The sequence below is a fragment of the Acanthopagrus latus genome, chromosome 8, assembly GCF_904848185.1.
Source record: "Acanthopagrus latus isolate v.2019 chromosome 8, fAcaLat1.1, whole genome shotgun sequence".
In the NCBI taxonomy this organism is placed as follows: domain Eukaryota; kingdom Metazoa; phylum Chordata; class Actinopteri; order Spariformes; family Sparidae; genus Acanthopagrus; species Acanthopagrus latus.
The window spans coordinates 30786962-30813781 of record NC_051046.1 but is presented as its reverse complement, the minus strand read 5'-3'; the positions used below and the strand labels follow the sequence as shown (position 1 = coordinate 30813781).

The 26820-nt window shown below is 39.6% G+C and overlaps 1 protein-coding gene across 2 annotated transcripts in view; it reads left to right on the top strand.

Annotated features, from left to right (window-relative positions):
- Positions 1 to 26820, top strand: part of ric8a (RIC8 guanine nucleotide exchange factor A) — a 39149-nt gene that overhangs the window by 2553 nt on the left and 9776 nt on the right. The window contains exons 2-7 of one of the 2 annotated variants that reach the window (XM_037106309.1): positions 2972 to 3019; positions 4646 to 4859; positions 7245 to 7328; positions 15119 to 15264; positions 17433 to 17513; positions 26617 to 26716. In XM_037106309.1, coding sequence (XP_036962204.1) covers positions 2972 to 3019; positions 4646 to 4859; positions 7245 to 7328; positions 15119 to 15264; positions 17433 to 17513; positions 26617 to 26716 — 673 coding nt within the window. The remainder of the gene's footprint in view (positions 1 to 2971; positions 3020 to 4645; positions 4860 to 7244; positions 7329 to 15118; positions 15265 to 17432; positions 17514 to 26616; positions 26717 to 26820) is intronic. The other variant, XM_037106311.1, reaches the window with a different exon arrangement.

The window sequence follows — 26820 nt, the reverse complement described above, 5'->3', positions numbered from 1 at the left end:
GAGTTCTAAGTTAAAAGGGGATGATAGTAATGAATGTGACTGGTCACGATTGTTTGAACATCTAACACGCCAGTCTGTAATATATGATAATGTATCATGTATAATAATGTATTGACAAACCTGTCCATGGCAAGTGCTTTTACTATGCTGGGATTCAGTAGACAGGGCCCTTTACTGCTATCTATGCCATGCTGAGCAACTGCATTCATGAAAACAGAATCGTCAATCTCAAAGTGAGTGTGCTTCCTATGTTTAATCTGCCATTTGACCTTAACGACCTGCTATATTCGAGCCAGGTGAGTGCTGCTGTATGGTTCTCTCAGCCGCAGAGACTTGTGCTGTGTTGGAGCTGATCTTGCAGGCAATTGGATTAGATTATCTGATACACAAATAGAGTCTCCCAGAGCCCAGTCAATCCCTGCTGTACTACAGAGCTCTCAGAAATGAGGAGCTTAGTATTACAGGAGGCTAAGGTCTATAATCCCCATGGTTTCTATTATATACCTTTCTCAGCATGCACAGTCTTTCTCGGTCTATTCAGCATTTACATTTTCTTTACAAGAGCGTAACAGTATAAATGTCTCAAGAATCATCAAACCTTAATAAACTTCTTTAATCAAGGCACACGTAAAATGCAGAGAGAATTTAATGTTTATATAGAATTATGGGTTCTGGCTGGTGTGGCTTATTCTTTAGTAACTTGAAAGTAACTGAATACTTATGACAAATGTGTTTGTTTGCAGGTCTAACAGCGATATTAAACTGTAGATAAAGCAACAGTGAGGCTTTGCTCAAGAGCTTGGTGCTCGGGTAATTAGTATTTGTGTCTATCTACAGCCACATAACACAAAACTTCCTCCTCATATTGTTTTTACTCATCCCTGGCCCTAACACTCTTCCATATTTATCTGCCCAGGGAATTCATCAGTGTTTTTATTATTGCTGGGTACATTACCCCCGATGCAAACTCAAAAGAATGCACTGCAGGAATGCTATGATGTCATCACCAGCAACATGACTAAACAACTAGATGGAATTTTCATTGTAGATGTTGAAAACATTACCTAAACACTAGGGGTGTCACGATTTCGATTTTTTATTGAAATCGATCGAAATTACGTCATGGTCTCGAGCATCGAAGTCAAAGAGAGGATCGACGATCACCCCCCAGGGAGGTGTGCAAAGCTACGCACGCACGCTACGCAAATTACGCACATTGTAGCCGACGCCGCTAGTTAGCTAACCTGCAGATCATGACACCATGGCAAGTGCAGATAAAGGAGCAACGGCACCGGAGCTTGAAGCAGCTCCTGCTTCTCTTAAATCACCAGTATGAAAGTATTTTGTGTTCCCGGTGAGTTATGTCGACAACGTTCGTGTTGTCGACAAGAAGACCACCCTGTGTAAGATATGCTATGTGCGTGTACCATACCCGGCCACGGGAAACACTACAAACATGGCAGGACACATTCACCGGCATCACAAGGATGTAGATTTGACAACTGGGGAAACACCATCACTGGTCCAGCCAACTATTCCATCCTCGTTTGCAATAAAACTTCCACAGACCTCAGCTCGAGCAAAAGCTATAACTAACGGTATAGGGCTATTTATAGCAGCAGACCTGCAGCCTTATTCAGTGGTGGAAAACACTGGATTTAAACATTTAAGATAAAGATAACAACATATCTTTGATAAAGAAAAAAACTTGAAAGAACAATGTAAAAATGACAGTTGTCATTCTCAGGGGACAAAAAAGTCCAAACTACTTATTTTTTTATGTTCAACTGTTAGGATATAGTTTGTTAAGGCTCTCATTGTTCCATGACTCTGGACATGACTGTTATAGTTTTTATTTATTTATTTATTTAGTTAGTTAGTTAGTTTTGTAGCACATCTGTTGCCAGGCATCCTCTGTGACCTCCCATTTTTGTTATTATTATTGTTCTGTTTGTCTTTGTTGTTTTCCACTTGACTGAGAACAAGATTGTTACCCTTATATTGTAAATAAATTATTTAAATTTGACCGTTAGTGCCTAATGTGATATATTATGGAAATTGTATCACTTATATGTAGCCCATCTTTTGAAATAAGATTTACTATACAAAATTTGATGAATAAAACCAATGATCGTAGACTAGAATAGTCTGAAAATGGCATAGGCCTCTGTTCTGTAAGAAAAAGAAAAAAATCGAGAATCGAATCGAATCGAATCGTGACCCTAAAATCGAAAATCACATCGAATTGAGGATTTGGAGAATCGTGACACCCCTACTAAACACCAGAATGACTTCATTCCCCCAGCATGTCCAGATCCCCACAACAGGATGAAATATTCTGGACCATGTACAAATAATCCTGACAGCTAGAAAGCACTTCCACATATTGGTTATTTGTTTGGTCAGTTTTGCTTGATTTTTAAGATAATATTTGTTGGGATGCAAAGAATCAAATAGAGGACACTGTTTATGGAATTAAAAATTCAAATCCATGTTGATGGTCTGGTCATAGAAATCATACATCTCTCTGTAATAAAACTGCTACAGAGTAACAGGAGGTGAGATTACAGGGTCTGGTCACAAATTAAACATCTTTGATAATCCTGCATTTCACACACCCAACCAGTCCAGATGAAATCCATTGGTAAATTGTCAGGTTTTTAGCACTGTCTATGATACATGATGGACATAGTTTGAAAAGAGAATACTTTGACTGATGAGTAGAAAATGGGATGTGGGAATGGGAATGGCACTGAATGTCAGTGTCAAAATCAAACACTGAGTACCACCATCCCTTCACTCTGACAACCTCTTGATGAGTCCTCTTTTTTTGTTGTCACGCCTTCAAGATTTACAGATGTTTCTCTTTTCTCCTACCTTTCCTCCTCTCCCACTTCCTTTTTTTCGTTATTCTGTGATGCACTGCTTCACTCACACCTTTCTTTGTGCTGTCCATTTTTCTTTCCTTCAGATGAACCAGTGCTTCACATTCAGCAAGGAAGAAGAGCAAGACAGAGAGGTATTCCCAAAGAATTTCAAACATATCTTTAGTTGCGTTCCTGGGGTATTTTCCCTTCTTGGCAAGGACTTTCGTTGCCACAGAAAAAAAGACTTGGACCACTCTGTAAATGAAACTGGTGAGGGTCAAGGCTGGCTGGCATATTGTCTTTAGTGTTTAATATTATTAGTACACAGCCAGGGGCATTATCCAGTATAGCAGCTTTTACTCATGCTATCCTCACATATGATTGGGGTAATCCTGCCATTGTAGCATGTGATTCATCCATTCTGGATGGCAACAGTGTTTTTACTATTATTATTTAAATCCAGACTATCAACAAGTTGAACTCCTAGGGGTAGAGAAACATCTTAAAAGATGAGGACTATGTGGCAAATGCCTGCTAGAATACATTTCCCAACTCTGAGAAAGAGCCGTGCACAGCTGCTTTCCTAAGCTTTAAGGAGGCATTTCACTCAGTGCACTGGAGATACCAGCAAAGCAACATCTATTCAAATGAACCCTTGTTTATTCTGTTTAGTTTACCTTGACTGTATTGGATAAAATCGTGGTTGGGTCATGAGGCCAGAGAGAAAGGTAAGTAAGTTCAGGGTTAAGATGTGCACATACTGAGCATACATCTACAGACAGACTGCAGGAAGGTGTTATGCAAGACTGCTTAGCTGATGCATATATCAGTGCCACTTTTAGTCTGCATTGGGGCACTACATCTGCTAGAGACGGAAGTGATTTACAAAAAAGTGTTTTGTTGTCCTTTGACTGGCAGGGTTAGACAAGGGACAGCTCCTTGTAAACCTCACCATTTCCTCTTCTTCTTTATACTGTTGCAATGAACTGTACCACTCTGAGTGCACTGCAGTCAACATAGTATATCTGTTTATAACTGAATTACATCACTTTCTCTTCTGGATAGTAATAAAATACTCTTAGTTTACTGGTATTCCTTTTCTCACAGCAAAGTTGCAATATTGTGCAGTCAGTTTACCATTGAAAGAAGCCTTTAAAATCTATAGAGCAATTAATGCTGCAACCTGGTCAATTTGCGTGAAATTATCTAATAGAAGGAATAATCTTGATAATAATACTAAGAATAAGAATAACTGAAGCTACAGTAATTCATATTATTATAGTTTTATTCTGAGTTGAATGCCACAAATTATTACCCTTGGGTGAAATCAATATGTAAGTGAATATGGACAGATTTATAGAGCACTGCATTTAAAGCACTGAAATTTCAATGTTGAATTTCAGTATTTTTAGGGTTAGAATAAAGAAGCACCCAATATTCAAAATCTGTTTTCAAATTGCATAAAAATGCTCTATTTAAATCTAAAAAAAATATATACAATTGAGTTTTGGTTTGGTTAAACACATCCAAGGTGTGAAATTTAGATCTGAACATACCAATGATAGGCTTAGGTTGAATCCCTATTCACAAGCTTCAGTATGTGAAGAAATCTGAGGTGTTTGTCATAGGAATACAGATACAGTATATTGTTTTTAAAGTAAAATACTTTTTAAATATTATTTTAAGCATTATGTTATCAGTTGTTACATTTCCAATTTATTTCATATCACTTATAAGATTAGAATATTTATGACCATTCCAACCTGTCACATTTGCAGCGTCTGGGAGAGTTGGTGCTCAGGTTCCTGAACAGAGAGCTGCAGCCTTCCTGTCAACTGGCCTGTCTAGAAACAGTTCGAATTCTTTCCAGAGACAAAGATTGCCTGCATCCCTTCATCAACCACTCTGCCATGTCCACTCTCAGCCGCTACGCTGGCATTGCCCTGGCTGATACTGCTACACCTGCTGACAGCCAGCCTGTTGAGAACCAAGGTAATTCCTATCAACGGTTTTCTCCAAGGTTCTACCACAATCTAAGGTTTCTATCCTGGTGCTCCCGTTGCTCCATGTAACTCCCCTAAATCTACTGAATTTTAATTATAGCTTTTCGTACAGAGAAATTTGTAAGATAAGGCCAGAATTTCTTTTTTTTAATTAACTCACAGTATGATTGGAGTGAGAAGAAACAACAGTTAGCATGCTAACCAGCTAGCCCCAGCCTGTCCTATTTCCTTACACTACTTTGTACCTCGAGAAATAATAGTCTGATAGCCCCGTGGTTTCAGCCAGGAGATATAAAAGCAGTTAGTTCAGTAGTTAGTCTAATAAGTACACAACACAAACTCTAATATTAACATCCTTTCCACTCGCACACCTTCTGAATTCAAGTTTCTCTAACAGAACAAAGATGAGTTTAATTTCTTTATTTAACTCATTGTATAACACACTCAGAGGTCCCATGTTATTAAAAACATGTTTTCTCTGGTCTCTACATGTACATATAAACTGGTCTTCCCTGAGCCTACCAACTCCCACCCACTGGTAAAACGGGGCTCCTACAGGCTGTTCAGATTCAGCTCCTGTCATTACGTAATGAGAGGAGTCATTATCATAGGCCGTCCTCCTCTGAGCGGTGATAGGAGATATCTGAGAGGGGGGCGTTCATCCCTGAGGTGAAATTCTGTGTGTCCAGCGGTGAGACAGCAGTGTTTCACAATGTCGTCACTCAGAGCTAGAAACCCAAAATATCTGTTGTAAAAATCTACATCAGTGTCTAAATTCTGTCCCAGCTACAGAACAACAGAAGAGACAGTGGTTGCGTTTCATATTTTAAGACAATGTGCCTGCTGTGGTTCGTGTTAGCTTGTGTGTGTGTGCTAATCACTTCACATCGGACTGCTTCAGTAATGAGGGTCAGTAAAAAGCTGGCTTTGCCTCGACACTGACCCTCGTAAAAGGATCAGTCCCAACCACACCGGACCCAGAAACTGCACCTGAGCCTCAGGTAAGTGTCACCGTGGTTTAATGGTATTTATAGTTGCCTACGAGTCTGGTGAAGTCAGCTGGAAATTGGCTAACTAGTTAACTCCGCTTCATCCACTATGCAATGGCGTTTGAAGTGAGGTTAATGTTAATAATATAACAATAGTTGTCACAGTAAAAAGAATGGAAATGTGCAGACTGGAGACAGACGATGCTAACAGTGTCCAAGATTTTGGAGACTGAGTTGGAGACAAACACAGCTTTTGCTAGCTGTTAGCCATTAGCTACATGGTAGTAACTGTAACAACACATATGAACAAACTAAGTAACATATTCAGACACACTAACAATCCTGAAATGTCCTGCTGCAGCCGCAGAGTCTGCATTCCTTCTGGGTCCGACTCTGGGTCAAACTAGTATGGTTGAACAACAGCATCTCGGTGAGTTTAGCGTTACATCAGCCATAAACATTAGCACATGCTACCGCTAGGGTAAGTTGCATCCTCTCCCTGAGAGGGGCCTGTACCAGGCAAGGCAGGCATTGACAGATGGAGCTCATTAGCATTTAAAGGTGCAGGCACAGAAACAGCCTGCTCTCAGTAGAGCTCACTTGAGCAACATTTAGACAGTTGAAATTCATGGCCACAGATGGGTTTTGGGCAATGCATATCAAATACAGTGTTGTTGGACCTATGACAGCTGTGTGAAATTGATGAAACACAGTATAATATGGGACCTTTTAAGTCAAAATGGACATAAACTAAATCAAAGGCACCAGCATAGTGTTGGTATGTCTTTCCGCAATCACCTCTGGGGTTGTAGACAATTTTGATGCGTGAATATGTTATGTATGTGTTTGATGAGTCATGCAAATAGCAGTGTTGCTCGTCCACCTGTGCAGCAGGGGGCATAGACAGGGAATCATGGTGATAACGAAGTCTATACATGGGAGTCACCAGTGAACAGGTAGAGGAGAACTGGAATCAGGGAGGCCACGCAGTTTTTCAACCATTCATTTGTGTGTGTGTTCGTCCGAGATGTTTTCTGTTATATCATAACATTAGTCTTTTCGGTTTTCGTACATATTTAAACATTGGTTTCAGTTTATTCATTCAGCACAGCCGTTTTTTTAATAGATATTTTTTCTCCGCATAAAATAAAATGCATATGTCATGGCAGACCTCAAATTTTGAACAACGACGCGCTGGTAATTAATTCAAATTCCCTTAAGTGGCAGTTTTGTGGTTAGACTGCCACTACATCTGGTTTGGTTGAAATAAAACCTCAGTTCACAGAGTAAGATGTGAAAATATTCTGGCTCTAAATGGTGTTTTTACCCACTGCTTATGTCCAACTCTCTTTCTTCTCTGTTGCTTAATGCCTCTTCTGTCCCAGCCTGCCATGTCTTCTTGTCAGAGCCGCAGATCCCTTGTCTTCTAACAGGCATCTGTTGGTCCCAGAAACCAGGGAGGTTTCCAGGTGTGTTTATTTGGAGGCCAGTTCACTCAGTCTGGTTGCCTGCTGTGACTTCCCCCAGTTATTTGAAGTAGTATTATGGGCTAATGTGGCCACTTTGCTTGCGCAACTAACTGAGCTCCTTGCTAATGCCTGCTTATCAAACCAAGTCCTCCAAGCTGGACAAATTACATTGGTCTTTATATTCAGCTGGCCGTCAGGCGAGTGTGGCGGGACTTTCTACACAGTGAAACTACTCAAAGCAAAAGTGTTCATTCTTACTTCATTCTTATGTGCCCTGCTGTCACCAAATTCAGTTCATACAAATAAAGTCTACCAGTTTCCGCTTTGTACACGGTCCCTGCACTCTCACCTGGCAGCTGGCTCCTCATAAAGACCAATTTCATTTGTCCATCTAAGAGGACAGGTCTTTCTGATCAGAATTGGGTTGTACCTCATTTTCTATCTTACTGAGGTTGGAAAGAGGCTGCAGCAGCATGCACACTAGGAACCTGGATCCAGCTCACCTAAATGGAATGCAGTTAATTATTACACTTGTGTTTTTCCTGGTACCACGAAGAAGGTCTATACAAGCACGAAGAGGCAAATTGAATACAAGAAGAGGTCATGGCGGTATAAAGGATCATTTAAGTTTAATACAGCATCAGTCTTATTTTTGTAGTTTTGTCCATAGATTAAATTGATAATAGGAGCATGTTCACTGTAGTGATTGCTGAGCTCTGGGAACAAGATGACATCACTTAGAAAGAAATCTGCGACAGCAACAAGCAAAAGCATTCAAATGATCAGACAGGTGGGAAACAAACCTTCAGGTTAGAAAAAAATAGGTGAAGAAGACAATTATTATTATTCAAGAATCAAGATCATTTTAATTGTCATTATGCATCACAAGACTGTAATTTAAACTTGAGACTAATTAATGTTATTAAATAAAGTCAGAAATCAACTATTCATGGTGATATATATCACTTGATATATCAAGTGCCAGTAATGCCTCGAAACACTGCAGGTTGCTGCAGCGTGGTGGGAGTGTTACTTCATGGTCTGTGTGTGTGTTATGTGTTGGGAACCCACGCTGATCAGGATGCCATCAGACAAGCTGCTAAGTTGTTCTGCTAGTAGTATGCTTGACCTTCTAGTGATTGTTTGTCTTCATTGATGGATTAAAAACAACAGTAAAGTCATTACTGTCATTACTGTGTGTTTGGAAATGTGGGACAAGACTGAACTGAAGTCAAAGTGAAACTAAATGCTACACAGAAAAAATTCTGTTGTTTTCCCTCTGTAGTATTTATCCATGCTAAATCACACGTCCTGCTACTGACTCGTTCCACTCTGCTTATGAACCCCAGTCACATCTCTGCCACAGTCGGTGGCCAGTCCTACAGTGATCATTGGCATCCACAGATGTGTTTTTAAAGTGGTGCACAAAGCCAAACTGACTAAATACACACAACACATTACTTTACGCTCCTCAGTCATAGTCAGATAGTCAGCTTATGTCATTGGCCCCTGCAATGTGATGTCGGGCTGTGTTTCTCCAAATTTACTTTTCGGCACACACCACAGCAGATATGGACTACCTTCATTAAAATGAATGGGAAAACCTGCACTTTCACTTCAATGCCAGATCCACTGTAAATTCACTCACCCCGCTACTGCATGCTGTGTGTGTGTTGTTTTTTTTTTTATTTGGCACTCTTAGCACGCCAGTTTTTCTCTTCAGTATAGGAGTATAAACAACATTTCATGCACAGATGATTATAAGAAATCTTGCGATGTTGTGCATCAATATTTTCTGTGTGGTTCTGTCGAAAGTGTTACACAGGACAAGAGTCAAGGTGTGATTCAATTGCATGACAACACAGAACAAACCTGTTATTGTTAATATGAATTATTTAACAAATAAAACCTCTAGCTGAAGGTAAAAGTTTTTAAGATGGCGCACGGTTGAAGTGGAGCGGGAGATAACGCTGCAAGTTGCTTTGAAAAATACCGCTAAAAAGTACTTCTAACCCTTTCAAAACTACTTTTAGGATGGTTTGAGATGACACGAACCTATTTCATATCCATTAGCGATACTAATGACTAGCTTATCTGTTTTGTCCTGGAATGTGCAAGGACTAAACTGGTTGACCAAAAGAGCAGCTTGCTTAAGCTTTATTAATAAGAATCGGGTTGACATAGCACTTATTCAGAAGTCACATCTTACTAATGAGTCTGCAGAGAGTCTCAGCAACTCTAAGTATGAAGCTGTAGCCTCATCCTCTGTCGCCAATAAAAGAAAAGGCGTGTTCGTGGTAACCAGATGCTCACTGGACATGGACATTAATGACATCGGCAATGACACTAATGGGAGGATTGCCTTCATTAAAGTAACAATGTCAAATATGAAAATGGCTTTTATTAGTGCTTATGCAAACCATTCAGTGGGCAGTTCCCAATTATCCTGTTCTAAGGCTCTGCAACAATGTATGTCAGACCTTTGTCCTATGGACATATGGGGTTTCCACAGTCCCAGAGTTAAGGAATATACCTTTTTCTCAAATAGACATAAGTCATATTTCAGAAGAGATTATATATTTACTTCTAATTCATTATGCCCTCCAGCCCAGTCAGCAGACATTACTTCAGCCTCTCTGCCTGAGAGGAGCTATGCCATCAGTAATGCAACACACTTGAGCAGGCTGGGCTCAGGTGGCTATAAATCAGACCTGCAGGATCCTCTCTCTCTCTCTCTCTCTCTCTCTCTCTCTCTCTCTCTCTCTCTCTCTCTCTCTCTCTCTCTCTCTCTCTCTCTCCTCCTCTGACCAACCGGCTGACATTAGTATTTGTTTCTATATTGGTTCCACATTCACATACTCACACACACAGACCCTGCATACATACTGACGACTGATTTACATAATTGTATTGCTTATTTCCTTTGGTTAATTAAAAACATGTTGTATTATTTACAGACTATGTGTGATCTCCTTCTTTTGTCACATACTGTTGAGCCAGGTTGTGACAATTTCTGATTTTCTTTTTCTGGTAAGTTTTCTGATGTTGAGTTAGTAGTTTATTGTAGTCTGCTGGAACTGGTACTATTTGCGTCACCTTTCTTATGCTAATCTGCACTACAAAAAGGTTTGGGGCTTGCCTTTAATGGAGAATAGAGCAAATTAGTATGTTTTTCTATGGAGGGCTTGTAGTCTGGGAAGTAAAGCTGCTAAGTACTAGTCTTGGGAGGCCTTATAGTCTGGAGTTTTGGTTACTGGTTGTGATGGAAATCAGTTTGTCTGTGTATGCATAGGCTCGGTTGGGGTTTTTGTATGGTTATTTGCTTAGGTTTGGTCAGTTGTGTATATGGTTAGGGCTGGAGACAGTTTTGGAAATTAAGGGCCATGAAGACAGTGTTGATTGCTTGATGTGCACATGTTAGAATTTGAGCTTTCTGTGGTAGGATGAAGGAACATTTCTCCTTTGGGATTCGTTCGTAAATCTTGGTAGTGTTGCAGTGAAAACGGTTAGAGCCGCTGTAAGTAACTGCATGAAGACTAGGGTTGAGATTAGTAAGTTTCTGCGTAGGTAGTTAGTGGGAAAGCTCTAGTTTTTTTTTTTTTTCTGCACCTTAGGAATCAAGATGTTCAGTCTCCTTCAGATGAGCTTTTGAATAGTTGCATAAAATAGCAACTCTTGAAGCTCGTTGAGCATTATGCCATTGACATTGGAGAAAGTTGCTCGTTGAGCATTATGCCATTGACATTGGAGGAAAACGGTTAAAGGAGGAAATTAAAAGGTCGTTGAGGGCTGCTTTAATTGAAAATGGTGGCAGTGTTGCGTTTGAGGGTGCTACTGCAGAAGCGCTGACTGAGCAGCAAATATACTAACTATTCCAACTGAAATACAGCTTTTGCATGCTTCTATAAAAATAATAAATACTTCTGAAATTAAATCCAACAGGTATAAATACAAGTACTTTCTCAACAATTTAGACTTGAAAAAACTGTCTTGCTCAGAAGCAGCTGCCTTAGGTGCAGATATATTGTTAAAGGAATTATGTGATGCAGTATGTGATATGAGCTTGGGTAAGTTGCCAGGTCCAGATGGTATTCCTATTGAATTTTGTGTCAAGTTTTGGTCCTATGCTTTTGAAAATGATAACCACATCAATTGCAAAGGGTGCCTTCTCAAAAAAAACAAACACAGCTTTAATATCACTTCTTCTTAAATAACGATCCAATATTATGTAATATCATTCAGTGTCATTAATCAATACAGATGTGAAGATATATGTCAAAGTATTGGCACATTGTCTAAATAGATTATTATTCATTGTGATCAGCCTGGGTCTGTGAAAGACTGTTTCAGTTCAGACAGTACAAGAAGGTTATCTCATATTCTACATTTTACCCAGAACTCTTATGATCCCTTCACTCCATCTGGAATTTTAACTCTTTTCCTGCGAAAATACAGTGTGAATGCTAAAGGCTGAAGCAAAATCTGCTGAATGTACTGCCAAAAAGATGAAAAAGTCGAAAAGCTGAAAAGTTAAAGGCGGAGAGAGCTTAAAAGGTTGAACATATTGATAGCTGAACAGTTTCTGTAGCTGAACATGAAGCTCAATGTATAAAGAAGCTGAAAAGGCAGAAAGATGAATATCTGAAAAGCTGTAGAGTAAGAGGCCTGAAAAAGCTTAAAAAGGTGAAAAAAGACTGAAAAGGTTGAAAAGTTGTAGAGTAAGAGTGCAGAAAGAGCTTAAAAAGGTGAAAAAAATGCTGAACATGAAGCTGAATGTATAAAGAATCTGAAAAGGCAGAAAGATGAATATTTTAAAAAGATGAAAAGGCAGAAAAGCTGACAGGGGCTGAAAGAGTTGAAAAAGTTAAAAATTTTAATTGCTGAACATGAGGTTAGATGGAAGCAGTTGAAAAGGCAGACAGATGAATATCTGTAAAGGCTAAAAGGCTGTGGAGTAAGAGGGTTGAAATAACTTAAAAAGGTGAAAAAAGGCCAAAATGGTGTAGAGTAAGAGGGCAGAAATAGCTCAAAAAGGTGAAAAAAGGCTGAAAAGGTGGAAAATTGAAGGCAGAAAGAGCTTAAAATGGCTGCACACATGGTGGAGCAGGAGCAGAGCCAAAGATGAAAATGTCCCCATAAGAATGAATGGGAAAACGTCTCCAAAACCCCTGCGATTTTTGAAACAGTTATCGCCAAAATATTTATATATTATAAAGTTGGAATGGTGTCTCTAATTCAAAAGAAAGATGAATATTTTTAAAAGCTGAAAAGGCAGAAAAGCTTAGGAGGGCTAAAAGAGTTTAAAAAGTTTAACATTTTCATAGCTGAACATGAAGCAGAATGTTTGGAGGAGTTGAAAACGCAGAAAGATGAACATTTTAAAAAGCTGAAAGGGCAGAAAGGGGGCTGAAAGAATTGAAAAAGTTGAACATTCTAATTGCTGAACATGAAGTTGAATGTTTGAAGGAGCTGAAAAGGCAGAAAGATGAATATCTGCAAAGGCTAAAAAGCTGTAGAGTAAGAGGGCTGAAAGAACTTAAAAAGGTGAAAAAAGACTGCAAAGGCCAAAATGTTGTAGAGTAAGAGGGCAGAAAGAGCTTAAAAAGGTGAAAAAAGGCTGAAAAGGTGAAAAGTTAAAGTCAGAAAGAGCTTAAAATGGCTGCACACATGGTGGAGCAGGAGCTTATGTCCCCATAAGGAATGAATGGGAAAACGCCTCCCAAACTCTTGCAATTCTTGAAAAGACTATGATGGTTATCACCAAAATATTGGTATGCAGAGTTACAGGAGGAGTTGCTGAATGCGGTCATGTTGTTTATATTTCTAGAGAGTGCAAAATGAGGGCACAAGAGCGAGAGACAAAACAAGTACCATCTGCTCTCCTCCAGAAATTTAGGCTCAAAATTAACATTGCGGCTTATGGGACAGCTGCTTGAGTTCTTGTCGCTCCAGGGCTTCCACATCCACATGATATGTCTAGCTCAACGCATGAGGGAGAAGAAGAGGCTAAAAGTCGAGGAGTTTTGAAGAGGATTTGAAGATTTTCCCATTTGCGTCAATGTTACATTCAATTTCTGAAAAAGTTGAGTTAAAAAGCTGAACATTTTAATAGTTGAACGGTTTTAATAGCTGAACGTATGCTGAAGTTATAGCAGACTATGTTATTTATAGAATATTTCCAAAAGTATAAAAGATATAAAAGGATCTGAAAAGTAAGATAAGGGTGTCACTTATTTCAGATGTAGGATGTGTACTTTTGGCTGAAGAAGCCCCAGAACGACAAGCACTCCAGCAACTCCCCATAAGCCACATTGTTAATTTTGAGCCAGATTTCTGGAGGAGAGCAGACAGTACCTGTTTTGTCTCTCGCTGTGCTACCCTCATTTTTCCACTCTATGTCTTCTGTAACTCAGTATTTACATATTTTGGCAATAACCGTTACATTTTTTTCAAAAATGGAGTTTGGGAGGCATTTTCCCATTCATTGTTATGGGGACATTTTTAACTTTGGCTGTTTTACTGCTCCAGCATACAGTATGTGCAGCCAGAGAAACTGTTCACCTTTTAAAGCTTTTTCAGCCATCTTACTTTTCAGCTTCACTGCCTGAACATGCATACATTATTTCATCCCAGCGGGAGCAAGCCACCAAATAATAAATGGAACAACTTCCTCAACGGAAGGTGTTGCATGAACAAGCCCAAAGGGCAGCATGCCCCAACAGCAGCACACCCCAACTCGTGTGGAATGCTAATTAGTGTGAAGAATTAGTGTGACAAGTTTCGTGCACGTTGGTCAAATCGCCTGGGAGGAGTTTGAAAAAGTAGGTTTTCGTCAGTTTGCAAATTTGTGGGGAAAAGAAGTTGGCAGAAATGGGGGTGGCCTATACCATGAGACTCACCACAATTCACTGAACGCGTGGATATAAGGTTTTTGAATGTGCGGCGAAGTATATGGGAGTTATAAGGCAAAATGCACTTTCCTTAATAATAATGCCACCTAGTGGTGGAGATTAAGGACGACAATAAATTATAACATTTTTCGCCTGGTGTGACTTGTGAACAGTGAAAAATGCAATCATTTGGGAAGAAGAAAAAAAGATAAGAGAAAGAATCTTGAGAAAAACAATAGGGACCTCGCAGGTTCCCTGCTCGGGCCCTAATAATCACAAGAAAAACAATAGGGACCTCGCAGGTTCCCTGCTTGGGCCCTAATAATGTGTATATGTGTATATATGTGTGTGTGTGTGTATAAATGTATATATGTGTGTGTGTGTGTGTGTGTATAAATGTATATATGTGTGTGTGTGTGTGTGTGTATATATATGTATATATGTGTGTGTGTGTGTGTGTGTATATATATGTATATATGTGTGTGTCTATATATGTATATATATATGTGTGTGTGTGTATGTATGTATATGTGTGTGTGTGTGTGTGTGTGTGTGTGTGTGTGTATATATGTGCACAGGAACATATGCCTTATAATAGACTAAGCCCTTTATATATGTTGATCGTGTTTCTTTTTCTACAAACCATCACACATGTATTTTTATTTGAGTGTATGCATAGGTTTACATGTGTATGTATGTGCATAGATGGTTGCACCTTCATTATGTCAACACCATCATGAACATAAATAAAAAATTGTTCACAAAAAAAATAAAACCTCTCAAGGTTAAATAGATATACAAATTAGCTCAGTTTGTTTTTTGTCCTCTATTCTCCACATGGACCCTTCGTCACAAAAGCTTACTAAATATAGGCTGACTTTGCACTTTTTCTCTTTATAGTGGAAGGTGAGGGGGAAGAGGAAGCAGAAGTATCTGGTGAGTTGGTGAAGGAAGCTTCCACTCCTTCAGAAAACCAAGACCAGGAAGTAATTGTTGAGGGTCTGAAGTCCATCTGTAACATCCTGCTACACAACGAGACAGGACAGGTCAGTGTAATGTGTGTCTCTTAAACCTGAAATTCTTCTAGTTAGTGTGAATGCTGAAGGCATTATTGTTCTTCTGGAATTTATTAAAGTTTTTATTCTTCTTCCGTATGTTTTTCGGCACGCTTCTTCTCCTACAGTTCTTGAGCTATTGAAACCATTCAAGTATCAAAATGTGCAGCTTTTTAAGGACATGTGAGCTTCTATTTTTCTTTCTACTACCTTTCAGAATTTTGGAAAAATTAAGCTTTTTATGCAAAATTTTGCCCATTCATCCTTATGGGGATTTTTTCAAAATTCATTCAGTTATAACTTCAGCATACGTTCAGCTATTGAAACCATTCAGCTATTAAAACGTTCAGCTTTTTAAGCTCTTTCAGCCTTCTGCTTTTCAGCTTTTCAGCTTTTCATCTTTTTCATAAATTCATCTTTTTATGAAAAAAATTTAACATTGCCGCAAATGGGAAAAGCTTCAAATCCTCTTCAAAAATCCTCGACTTTCAACCTCTTCTTCTCCCTCATGCTTTGAGCTAGAGACACCATTCCAACTTTAAAAGAGTCACAAAACCTTGAACTACTGGGCTTGTATTCAGTTTTTAAAGATATTGTACGATTTTGGACTAATCACAGTTTTAGTTTGAAGAACTTTTAGCCTGTCTTCTGACTTTATAATGGGTGTGTATTGCGTGAGCTAGAGTGCGTGACATCAACAACTGCTGCACCCCAGAGTGTAGAGCAGCTCCAAAAGTGAGAAAAAAAATTCTCTTCAGCTTGATTTAGATCCCAAACCTTTTACTCAACATAGACAATATATACATAGAAATGGAGGAAAACTTGTTGGCTTTCAGATGATGGTCTCATTTTAGATGATTAGTTTTGGATGTGGAAGCCCTGGAGCGACAAGAAGTGAAGTAGCTGCCCCATAAGCTCCAATGTTAATTTTGAGCCTAAAGTTGTAGAGGACAGCAGACGGTACCTGATTTGTCTCTTGCGTTTGTGCCCTCATTTCTCACTTTCCAGAAATAAAAGCCAGATGACCGAGATCAGCAATATCTCCTCTCACTCACCATATAGATGTTTTGACCCTAACTATTAACGTTTTTTTCTAAAATCGCAGGGGTTTGTGAGGCATTTTCCCATTCATTCTTATGGGGACAGCGTGTGTATCTGTAGAATGCGTGTGTATTGCGTCAGCTAGAGTGAGTGACACAGTCACTTGATTGAGAGCAGCTGGAACACTGGAGAGAGAATTCTCTTCAGCTGGATTTGAATCCAACATCTTTTACTTTACATAGATGATGCAGCCATTTTAAGCTCTTTCTGCCTTTAACTTTCAACCGATTCAGTGTTTTTTCACCTTTTTAAGTTCTTTCTGCTTTTAACTGCCCACCGTTCCAGTGTTTTTTCTCATTTTTAACCTCTTTCTGCCCTCTTGCTCTAGACCTTTTTAGCCTTTTCAGCTATTCATCTTTCTGCCTTTTCAGCTCCTTCAAACATTCTGCTTCATGTTCAGATATGAAAATGTTCAACTTTTTAAACTCTTTCAGTCCTCCTCAGCTTATCTGCCTTTTCATCTTTTAAAAATATTTATCTTTGTACCTTTGCCGCTTTTTTATACATTTTGCTTCATGTTCCGCTACAGAAACTGTTCAGCTATTTTTTCACCTTTTTGAGCTCTTTCTGCTCTCTTATTCTACAACTTTTCGGCCTTTTCTGTCTTTTTTCTCCTTTTCAAGTTCTTTCAGCCCTCTTGCTCTACATCTTTTTAGCCTTTTCAGATGTTCATCTTTCTGCCTTTTCAACTCCTTTAAACATTCCGCTTCATGTTCAGCTTTGAAAATGTTCAACTTTTTAAACTCTTTCAGCCCTCTTCAGCTTTTCTGTCTTTCCATCTTTTGAAAATATTCATCTCTCTGCCTTTTGAGCTCCTTTATACATTCAGCTTCATGTTCAGCTACAGAAACTGTTCAGCTATCAGCGTGTTCAGCTTTTTATGCTCTTTCTGCCTTTAGCTTTTCAGCTTTTTCAGCTTGTCAGCAGAACATTCAGCAGATTTCCCTTCGGCCTTCAGCATTCACACTGTATTTTCGCAGGAAATGCAATTTGTCTAGTTATAGAATGTGATTGTGTTGGTGCTTTGTAAAATCTTTCTCTGGATGGATGAATGACAGGTGGTTGCAGCAGATCTGCAGTTGATAAAGGGTGTGGCAGAGAGGCTGAAGCAGTGTCATGATGCCACCTGGAACCATGAGGTATGGACAACAGTCGGGTAGATGTTTTATTGTTGAATGAATGGTGTGAGACTTCACCTGAGAAAAAAAATGGATTTACAGTATCTATAGAAGTGTAAGATGGCACTGTAGCATCAAAACAAGTATAATCATTACTGATGTATGTTGATAAACTTGATTTTCCCTGAACACAAGAAACTGGGATTTGCATTCTGCATTCCACATGTAGTTAGATTAAAGGTGGGTTAGCCATATTAAAGAAAGATAGTTGATTGTTGAGTCTCATTGCCAGGATGTCAAATACATTTGTTTTGGGTTGGTGGCTCTTGTCTGAGCCACAACAACAATAACATCCTTATCTATCAGTACATGACTTCCTGGCAATTAGACTCTACATTCAAGTGTCTTTATATAGAATCAATCCCCCACCTTTAAACCCACAGTGTATGATTTCTGCTTCTTCTAAATCGAAACAAACCCAAAGACATACTGTAATTAATCTGGTAGTGGTAGTCACAGAGTTGTTATTCAATCTCCATTTCTGATGAAAATCTATGATGGAGAAGAAAGGAGGTTTTTTGGCTTAAGAGCAGCGGAATTGAGACCATCATGGCCCTTGGCATCCTTCGAACATCCAACCTGACCGTTTGGACCACCCCTGGAAAGAAGAGAGTTGGAATAAGCGCCATGCTGATCGAGCAGGTTTAATCCTGGCTCCTGTCTTATGGGAGCAGGCTGGCAAAGCAACATATAATCAGAGAGTGCTGCCCACAGAGAATTATCCCAACCACAACATCTCTGATCAAGCTGTTAAACACAAACCTTATTTCATGCTTGCTGTGGATCGACAGCTGAAGCCAACCAATGACAAATATATGAGTGTGGGAGTGAGGGAGACGGAGACTGAGACACACACACACACACACACACTACAGTGTTGCCAACTTGGCCACTTTCTCGCTAGATTTAGCGACTTTTCAGACCGCCTTAGCGACTTTATTTCTAAAAGCGACTAGCGACAAATTTAGCGACTTACTCAGATCATCAGGGGAAAGACGAGAAATATATTATATTGTAATTCTCCTGCTGCTCAGAGTCATCACAGTCCACGGCTCCTCTGCAGCAGCACCGGGGTCTCTCCCCTCCCAGCGGCCACTCGCTCTGTGGATTTGAGTCCAGATAGCTGCTGTTCTCTGTTTTTATCTGTTAATTCTCTGACTTTTTAGTCTTTTTTATTCCACTGGTACTTAACTTAAGATAACCTGAAGCTGCTGAGTCTTGATCTTCACTTTCACTCTTTCTCTCCAGATTAGGATGTCATCGTTCATCTTGTAAAAATGCACATAGTTCATTTGATCTTCTCCCTCCCTTTACTGTTGTTACTTCAAATATATTTGTCTCTGTAGTGAGTTTGTGATTATTTGGTAAAGATTTCTCTATCAACCATTTGTTTATGGTTTAAAATAATCTTGTTATTTTTCTGAAAAATGCGTGGTTTTCACCGAATCCATAGTCATATCGTATAGTGCCGATATCGAGATATCTGGCGTGAATATCGAGATGTGAAATTTTGGCCATATCGTTCAGCCCTAGTGCTCACACAGTTATAGTTAATGGAAAGTGTTTCCCAAAGGTTTAACTTTTGATGTGAAGATGCTGACCACATTATCATCCCCCTCTTGCTGCTTGCAAACACCCAGATGCCAATTCAAAAGATTCATTATGTTTTCATGTATTTTTGTATATTAACAACTGAATATATTTTTAGATCCCAATATTATATTGTTATACCTCTGTCCAGAAGGTACTGGACCAGCTCTCCCTTATAAAGGGTCAGGCCCCTAAACATACAAGGTGTTACTTTAAAATGAGATTTAAATAGGGAATTCTTAGGATTGTAGTGAGGAGACTCACCTAGCTTCTCATTGCTTGAATCTGAGCACCTACCCTGCTTCCGCTGGCTTGGCACCTGACCTGGAAAGCCCCTGAGACAGAGACGGCCACGAGCCACTCCCACTAATGATAGTTCTCTTCTAAATGAGCTGTGCACTTGGTATGGTGCTAGGTTGGATTTTAGGTGTCCCCTAAGGGACTGTTTGGGACAATTTGTTACGCTAGAGTAACCTTTAACCTTAGAGTAACCTTTAAGAAACTTTAAGATATTTTATCAACTACTTCTTTTTCCATCAAAGAATCATTAAATCATTGTCCACAACTTTTTACTTTAGCTGTATTATGTTGGTTTTTATTGCATAAACTTTGCGAGGGTAAAGCATACAGGTCACAACTTCTCTAATTTTTTATCATTTCAGTAAAAAAAGATTAATCTAAAAGAGCCTAGGCTGGTCAACAATACTTAGACATAGTAGTGATTGAGAGGGTCAGGCCGTTACACCTTTCCCTTCCAGCTGAAAGTCCTTGAGGCAATTCATGACCCCGCCCCAGGCCCCCAAATTTCCATGCCAGCAGAGTGAACAAAAGAACTCCAATAGCCACAATTTAATCCAAAATTTGAAGGTAAAATGGTTAATCTGTGTGCTCTAATTTCCTTGTCGATTTCCAATGTGGATTTCTTGAAAGCCTCTTCAAAGCCCTTTCTCCTCTCTGTCTGGCCGAGTTTGATGGAGTTCGGGTTGACTCCAACATTAGTTTAGTAGGGCATTTTACCTTCTCCAGGTGAGATTGTAATGTCCTCCCACTTGGGTAATAAAGCGGGGTAAGAGTTGTTGCGTGGAGCTGTCTCTGTAGACTGATTCCTCCTCCCAGTACCCGTTGACCTTTGTATCCCATCAGTTGCGTGGAGTTCCCATGGTTAGATGGCGCTGCATGAGTGGCAGCTTGTTACAGCAGCTCTTGCTCACCTTTGAGCTTTTTTTTTCTTCTTTTCTATTGTTTTTGTACTTTGTAGTTGTTTTTGATTACTTCTTTTTGGAGCTCTCTCTCTGGGCAGTATGCTTTTTTCATTGATTTCCTTTCTATTGCAGTGAGCAGACAGGATAACAGAGAGCGGTAAGAGGAAAGGAGGAAGGCTGGCTGTGTTTGTTATTGACAGATGGTGTAACTCTCTGTTAAAGAACTGCCAGTGTTAAAGAACAGGTCTGCAGTAGGGACATTGAACTTTTAGTGGTTAGCATGAGGCCGTACCACCTCCCGAGGGAGTGATTGTGTTTGCTGTGTATACCCCCACCTCTTCTAACGCTGATGCAGCTTGTGACGTTCTCCACATAGTCACAAGCAGACACAGCACCCACAGGCCCTCTTCCTCATCTCTGGGGACTTCAACCATGCCTCTCTGTCCTCCACTCTGCTCACATTCATGCAATATGTCACCTGCCACACCAGAGACAATAAAACACTGGACTTATTTTATGCCAACAGTAAGGACGCATACAAATCATCCCCCCTCCCTCCCCTGGGAAGATCTGACCACAACCTGGTGCATCTTCTGCCTGTTTACATCTCCGCCTTGGTAACAGGCAACCAGTGGAAACCTGCGCAGTTAAGCCATGGACTGAGGAGTCTGATGAGGCTCTGAGCAGTGGCGGTTCTAGACAAATTTTACTGGGGTGGCCAAGGTGGGGCCAGTGTTTAATCAGAGGGGCACATTAAAAAATGGAAACAAATGATATTTAAACATTAAATGTTTTAATTTTGCTTTACATTAAAATCATACAAACATTTTTTGTACATAAAGAGTGCATCAATTGAAACAATGAGGTAGGGCCATCAAAAATCAGAAATCAAATACAGTAGTACAGACAGTGCTGTAAAAGGTGGGCATGGAGCCCTGACCCCCTCATACCAGTTTGGTCTAGTGACCGGCCGATTATCGGCCAGTGATATATCGGGGCCCAATTTCTATCGGGGCTCTATCATATCGGTGAAATGTTGCGCCGATAGAAAAAAAAAAAAATGTGACAATGACAGGCTCAGCTCACATTTCAGTGAAGTCCCTCTGACACTGACTGACAGCATGTTGTTAATTCAGATTTGTTTATTTATTTTTATTTACTGAAAGTTCTGCTACATTATTTTATTTTTGTTTGTGTGCCAATCTGCACTTTTTCTCGGCTTGACTGAACAAGTTCAAATGTGAAATGTCATTTAATGTCTGTTAAATGTTAAAAGTCTTGAAAAAAAGACATTGGTTTAAGAAAGCATCTGTCAGACTTGGACGAAAGAAGAGGACTCAGATGCAGTATGGCAGAAGTACAGTCAAGTTTTATTAATCTGATTTTTTGACTCTCAGGAATGAATGATAACCAAAAGCTATGAAAGTACTGAGACAAACACAAGACAAACAACATAGAACACAGAAAACAAAAGGCGCTCCCGAAGGAGGATAACTACACTGAACTAGGGTCAAAATCTAAGTACGAAAATTACAACAAAAATTCACTCCGAAGAGGAAGCACAAGGCTATTAAATTTATCTATTCTATCTTATGAAAATTAACCAACAAAAATTCACTCTCGAGGAGGAAAACCAAAAGGGCTAGAAAATCTCCAAATACAAACAAAACCTTAACCAGAAAATTACAACCAAAAATCACTCTTCAAGAGAGGACAAAAAATACAGATAAATAAACCAAGAAAATACTTATCACAAGGAAGATCAAGGACTGTGGATTCAAAGGGCTTAGGCATACGACATGAAGACGAAATACTTTGGCACGGAGACAGGGGAAGACAAAGACTTTATACACATGAGGGAGGGGAGCACAGGTGGAAACAATCAGGAATCAGGGATGACGTCAGACCAGGGACACAAGAGGAAGGGCAAGTGACCTGAAACGAGAGGAGAATTAATTTCAAAATAAAACAGGAAGTTCACAAGACAACCTCACCGCGCTGTGACAGCATCTGTCTGTACTACTGTCACTGTGACTTTTCTATTGCTTAATCATATCTGTGCAAAATCCATGCACAATCTAAGGCCTGTTTTGATTCCAGCTCAAAAACTCACTATATCGATTGCATATTGGCTATCGGTGATTGCACTCCCTCTAATATCGGCTATCGTTATCGGGCCATAAAATCCATATCGGTCGGACTCTAGTTTGGTCCAAAGCTCTGTGTCCTGTCCTCCATCAGAGTGGTTGAGAATATGTTCAACTTGGGCTGTCCTGCTACATCGTTCTTGGACTTGCTGATATCTGTGGAAAGATGCACAGTAAACATAGGGTACAACTAAAAACAACATTTATTTACTGTTGTATGCATGTATTTTAAAATGTAGCCCAAGTGTTTGTTGATTTTTTTTAACATACGAATCGCATATCAATGATTCAAAAAATAATTCATTTCAGAAAGCACCATTTTATGGACACACTGTACTCTGAATTCTAATGACACTGCTTTGCAAATGGCTTGAACAAGAACACCTTTTCTACATCACAAACCTGATGGTGCAGTAGGTGATCCACATGGATCAACTTGCTGTTCTTCTGGCTGTTCCTATCTCTGTCCCTGTATGTTTTCTCCCTCCACACCCTCTTCTTCCTCCTCACCCTATGGAGTGTCCCTCTCTGTGCCAGTGCCCTCACTTTCATCACCTGACTTCTCTCCATCCTCCACCAACTCCTCTGGCTCTCCCTCTTCCTGCTCCTCAGCTCTCTCAATACCTTGACATGTTTCTCTCACTTTTTTAGTTACTGGGGCAATAAAGGCTGCAATGTCCCTCCTCATTTCATGATAACTACGAGAAGTAGAAACACAACGTAGAGGCAAACATTTCATTGTACAAGTAACCGTCCCCCTCGACTTAACACAGGCAAATACTGTTGATTACTTTACTCAATAAATGTATTATTTATCAAAATGCAACAGCCAAGACTGATAAAGTTATGTGGTTAACGTCACAACATTGTGTAGAACTAGCTAGGATACTGACATTTGGATACTTGCTTCTGCTTTGATGAGTTTGCTTCAATATTTAAACATAGCAAGACCAGACATTTACAATTTTGTTTTGCTTACCTTCACTTCTTGCACCAAGACATCAGTAGCTCCTTCTCTTCAGAACCTGTTGCTGCCATCTTCATTATCATCTCACACCTGGCAACACAGTGTTTGGGTGTGTCACTCTTTTTTACACTCTTTGTCACTCTTAATTACTCTGTGTAGAATGCTGAATCACATTAGTTCCGCTTTTGCCGCTTGCACGTAATATCGTAATAGCTTGATCAATTTATTTTGTTTTAATTTTATTATTCAGTCAGCTCAGGGAGGCCACAGCAGGGGCCAGGGACATTTTTACAGGGGCACTGGCGCCTGTAGGCTCCCGTGTAGAACCATCACTGGCTCTGAGGGACTGCTTTGACTCAACTGTGTGGGAAGAACTGTGTGTTTCTCATGGGGAGGACATTGACAGTTTAACAGACTGCATAACGGACTATATAAACTTCTGTGTGGATAGCACTGTACAGCCAGCACCGCTCCCAGTAGGCCTAACATGTGCACTATGTCTTTAAAGAATCCATTTCTGTTCTGATCTGGACAATTTCACATATCCATATTTGTTATTATTCAACAACAGTCATACTGCTTACAATTACACTGTTAACTGTGTAAAACATTATTTCTATAGAATGTATATGAGTCTCTTTCTATTTCTTACTTTTTTATTGTATTGTTTATTCTTTTACTATTATTGTTGTTTATAACAATACCATTTCCCCATTTGTGGGACAAATATAAGAAATTATATACAGTCATTGCTCTAATTATTAGGCAGAAACATAGACATCCTTTTCCTGTCTGAGGTCATTCTGGTGGTAGTTGTTGCTCATCAATGCTTATTGGGTATTTCATCTGGATTGAAAGGTTGTGGAGTCCTGGGGGTGCCCCATGGACTCCGGGTTTGATGTTGTGGCAGATCCATCCCTTGTTTGTTGAGAAGGACCAGGGTCCTGTCCTGTGCTTTCCTACTGTGATCCTACCCTGAAAGTGCATGAACATGCATGAACCCTTGCCTTCGCAGGTGGCCTAACACAACATCGCTGGTGCATGAAAGTTAAAGTCCATCTCTGTGTATCTGCACCAATGTGGTTCATCTTGGCAGGTCGATCACATGGCACCTCCAATCTCTCTCTCGCACGAGGAGTTGATGGTACATCTCAGAACTACTGCTTCAAATCATGTATGACCCTAACCAGACATCCATCTACATCTCCTGTTTTGGGTCAGCATAGATTGATACCCATTTGAGGTTCACTATATTGTCTTTCACACTGAAGTGTGTTGGGTTAAGTATCAAGGGGGATCCCTCTGGGCATTTAAGCACTGGCTGCGGATGTTCTCTGATATGTTGATATATCTCGTAGGGATGATAGTGTTGTAGGTCTTCTTTACTAAGTATCTGGGACAAGTACAAACCGTGTCTTAGGACTGTTCGAACCTGGACCCAAGCCCGATTTTATTTGATTTTTTTAATGTCAGAGCACAATTTTTGCAGACACGTTCATAATGTTACTCTGGCAAACCTTTGGATAAAATGTCTGCAGTTTTGAAATAACTTAAATTAGACATTTAACATCTGCAATATGACCATTTCGTGGTGGGGTGGGGGTGGGGGGTTGACTAAAGAGCCACATTTAATACTACGCATTTGATGCGGCAAATAAAATACAAACATTCAAAGAATACAACGAGTTCACTCAGGCAATACAGGCAAAGACACCGAAGCAACAAACACTCGCGGATACTTTCAAGAGCTAAGAGAAATATCCTGGTGACATGGCCACAAATATTACAGGGAGGGTAATTAAATTAATTGCTCTGGATAACCAGCTCATCTCTGTGGTAGAGGATCAGAGTTTTTGAATCCCCAGTATGCCCTACCATCTCTGCGTTACATTACCTTGACTCCACATTTGAGTTACAATGTGCCGGTATGCGCACTAGTTTTGTGGGTCTCACACAGCAGAGCATGTAAAACAGACAGTCGAGGAGATGCTGAATGCGTGTGATATAGACAAGGAACACGTCCACGTCATTTTATGTGACAACGTAAGGAATATGTACAAAGCAGTGGATGATATGGAGGTACCAAGGGTGTGCTGCATCTCACACACACTTCAGCTGGCTGTACACGAGGGTCTGCTGTCACAGTACAGCGTCACATACTCACCTGCTAACACAAGGAAGGTGGTAGGCCAGTGTTGGAATAGTATATGCAGAATAAGAAATAGCCATATGAAAGTACATACAACAAAATTAAAAAAAAAAAACTATTATGGAATGCAGGTATGCAGGGTTTTCTTAATGCAGCTGTATTATCCAGGAAAATGTTAGTTAAGGCTGAGTATCACAATAAAATAAGCAGAGGTTCAATATTTTTCTGAATCATATTTAGGGCTATGTATAATGTCCCAAATACTTGTATTTGTGTATGGCAGGAGTCTATAGATCTCAACTTTCGTTCTTTAGTCTATGAAGCATGAAGGAGTTTACAAGCATTCATTTCATTATGAAACCCTGTGTTGTATAATGAAGAATACATTTGTACATTTGTACAAGTGTACCTTGTTGTTGTCAGCAGCAAACATCGAGAACAATATCGAGAAAATCCTTCAGGTTTAATTGCTCTGTTGACTTTGTGGTGGTATTGAGCATTTTACAGAACTTTGTCATTTAATATAAATGTGTCTCATTCTGTTAAAAAAAACTAACACAAGCAGCATCTTTCAAAGTATCTGTGACATTTCAAATTAGCTACATATAAATGTAATGTTTGTATTTACACTGACTGGACATCATCCTATTTTTTTTAAATAAAGATATTATTTGGATAATGAAGTTCTGGTACAAATACAAAAAATAATCATTTTTTTGATCATTTGATTTGATAATTTACTGTAAAGGATGATGTTTTTTTGTTTTTACAAACTCAAATACAGTCATGTATCTTTAATGCTGCCCAAAATCAAAGCAGCTGAACATGACTTTGCCTCAAAAAATACAGACAGCATATTTATTTATACTTTGAGTAAGATAGGAAAGGCATTTTATGCCCGCTTTACAGTTTACAGTTCGTACCAGTTCCAGCTCAAGGTTCAATAACAAGCTCTACTCTGACAAGGAAAAAAAATGAATGAGTCTCCACGTGTTGCTTTTCTGTCCAGGTGCGTTTTTTTGACTTGCGTCTCACCTTCCTGCTGACTGCCCTGCGAGTGGACATCAGGACACAGCTGACTCAGGAACTTCATGGCATCAGTCTGCTAGGTAACCTATTTTCTATGTAACACATGTAACGACTGACCTGGGAAACCAATCTCTGCTGTGAAAGTTACTAGTCACCAAGGTAACCATTGCTAAGAAGTAATCAT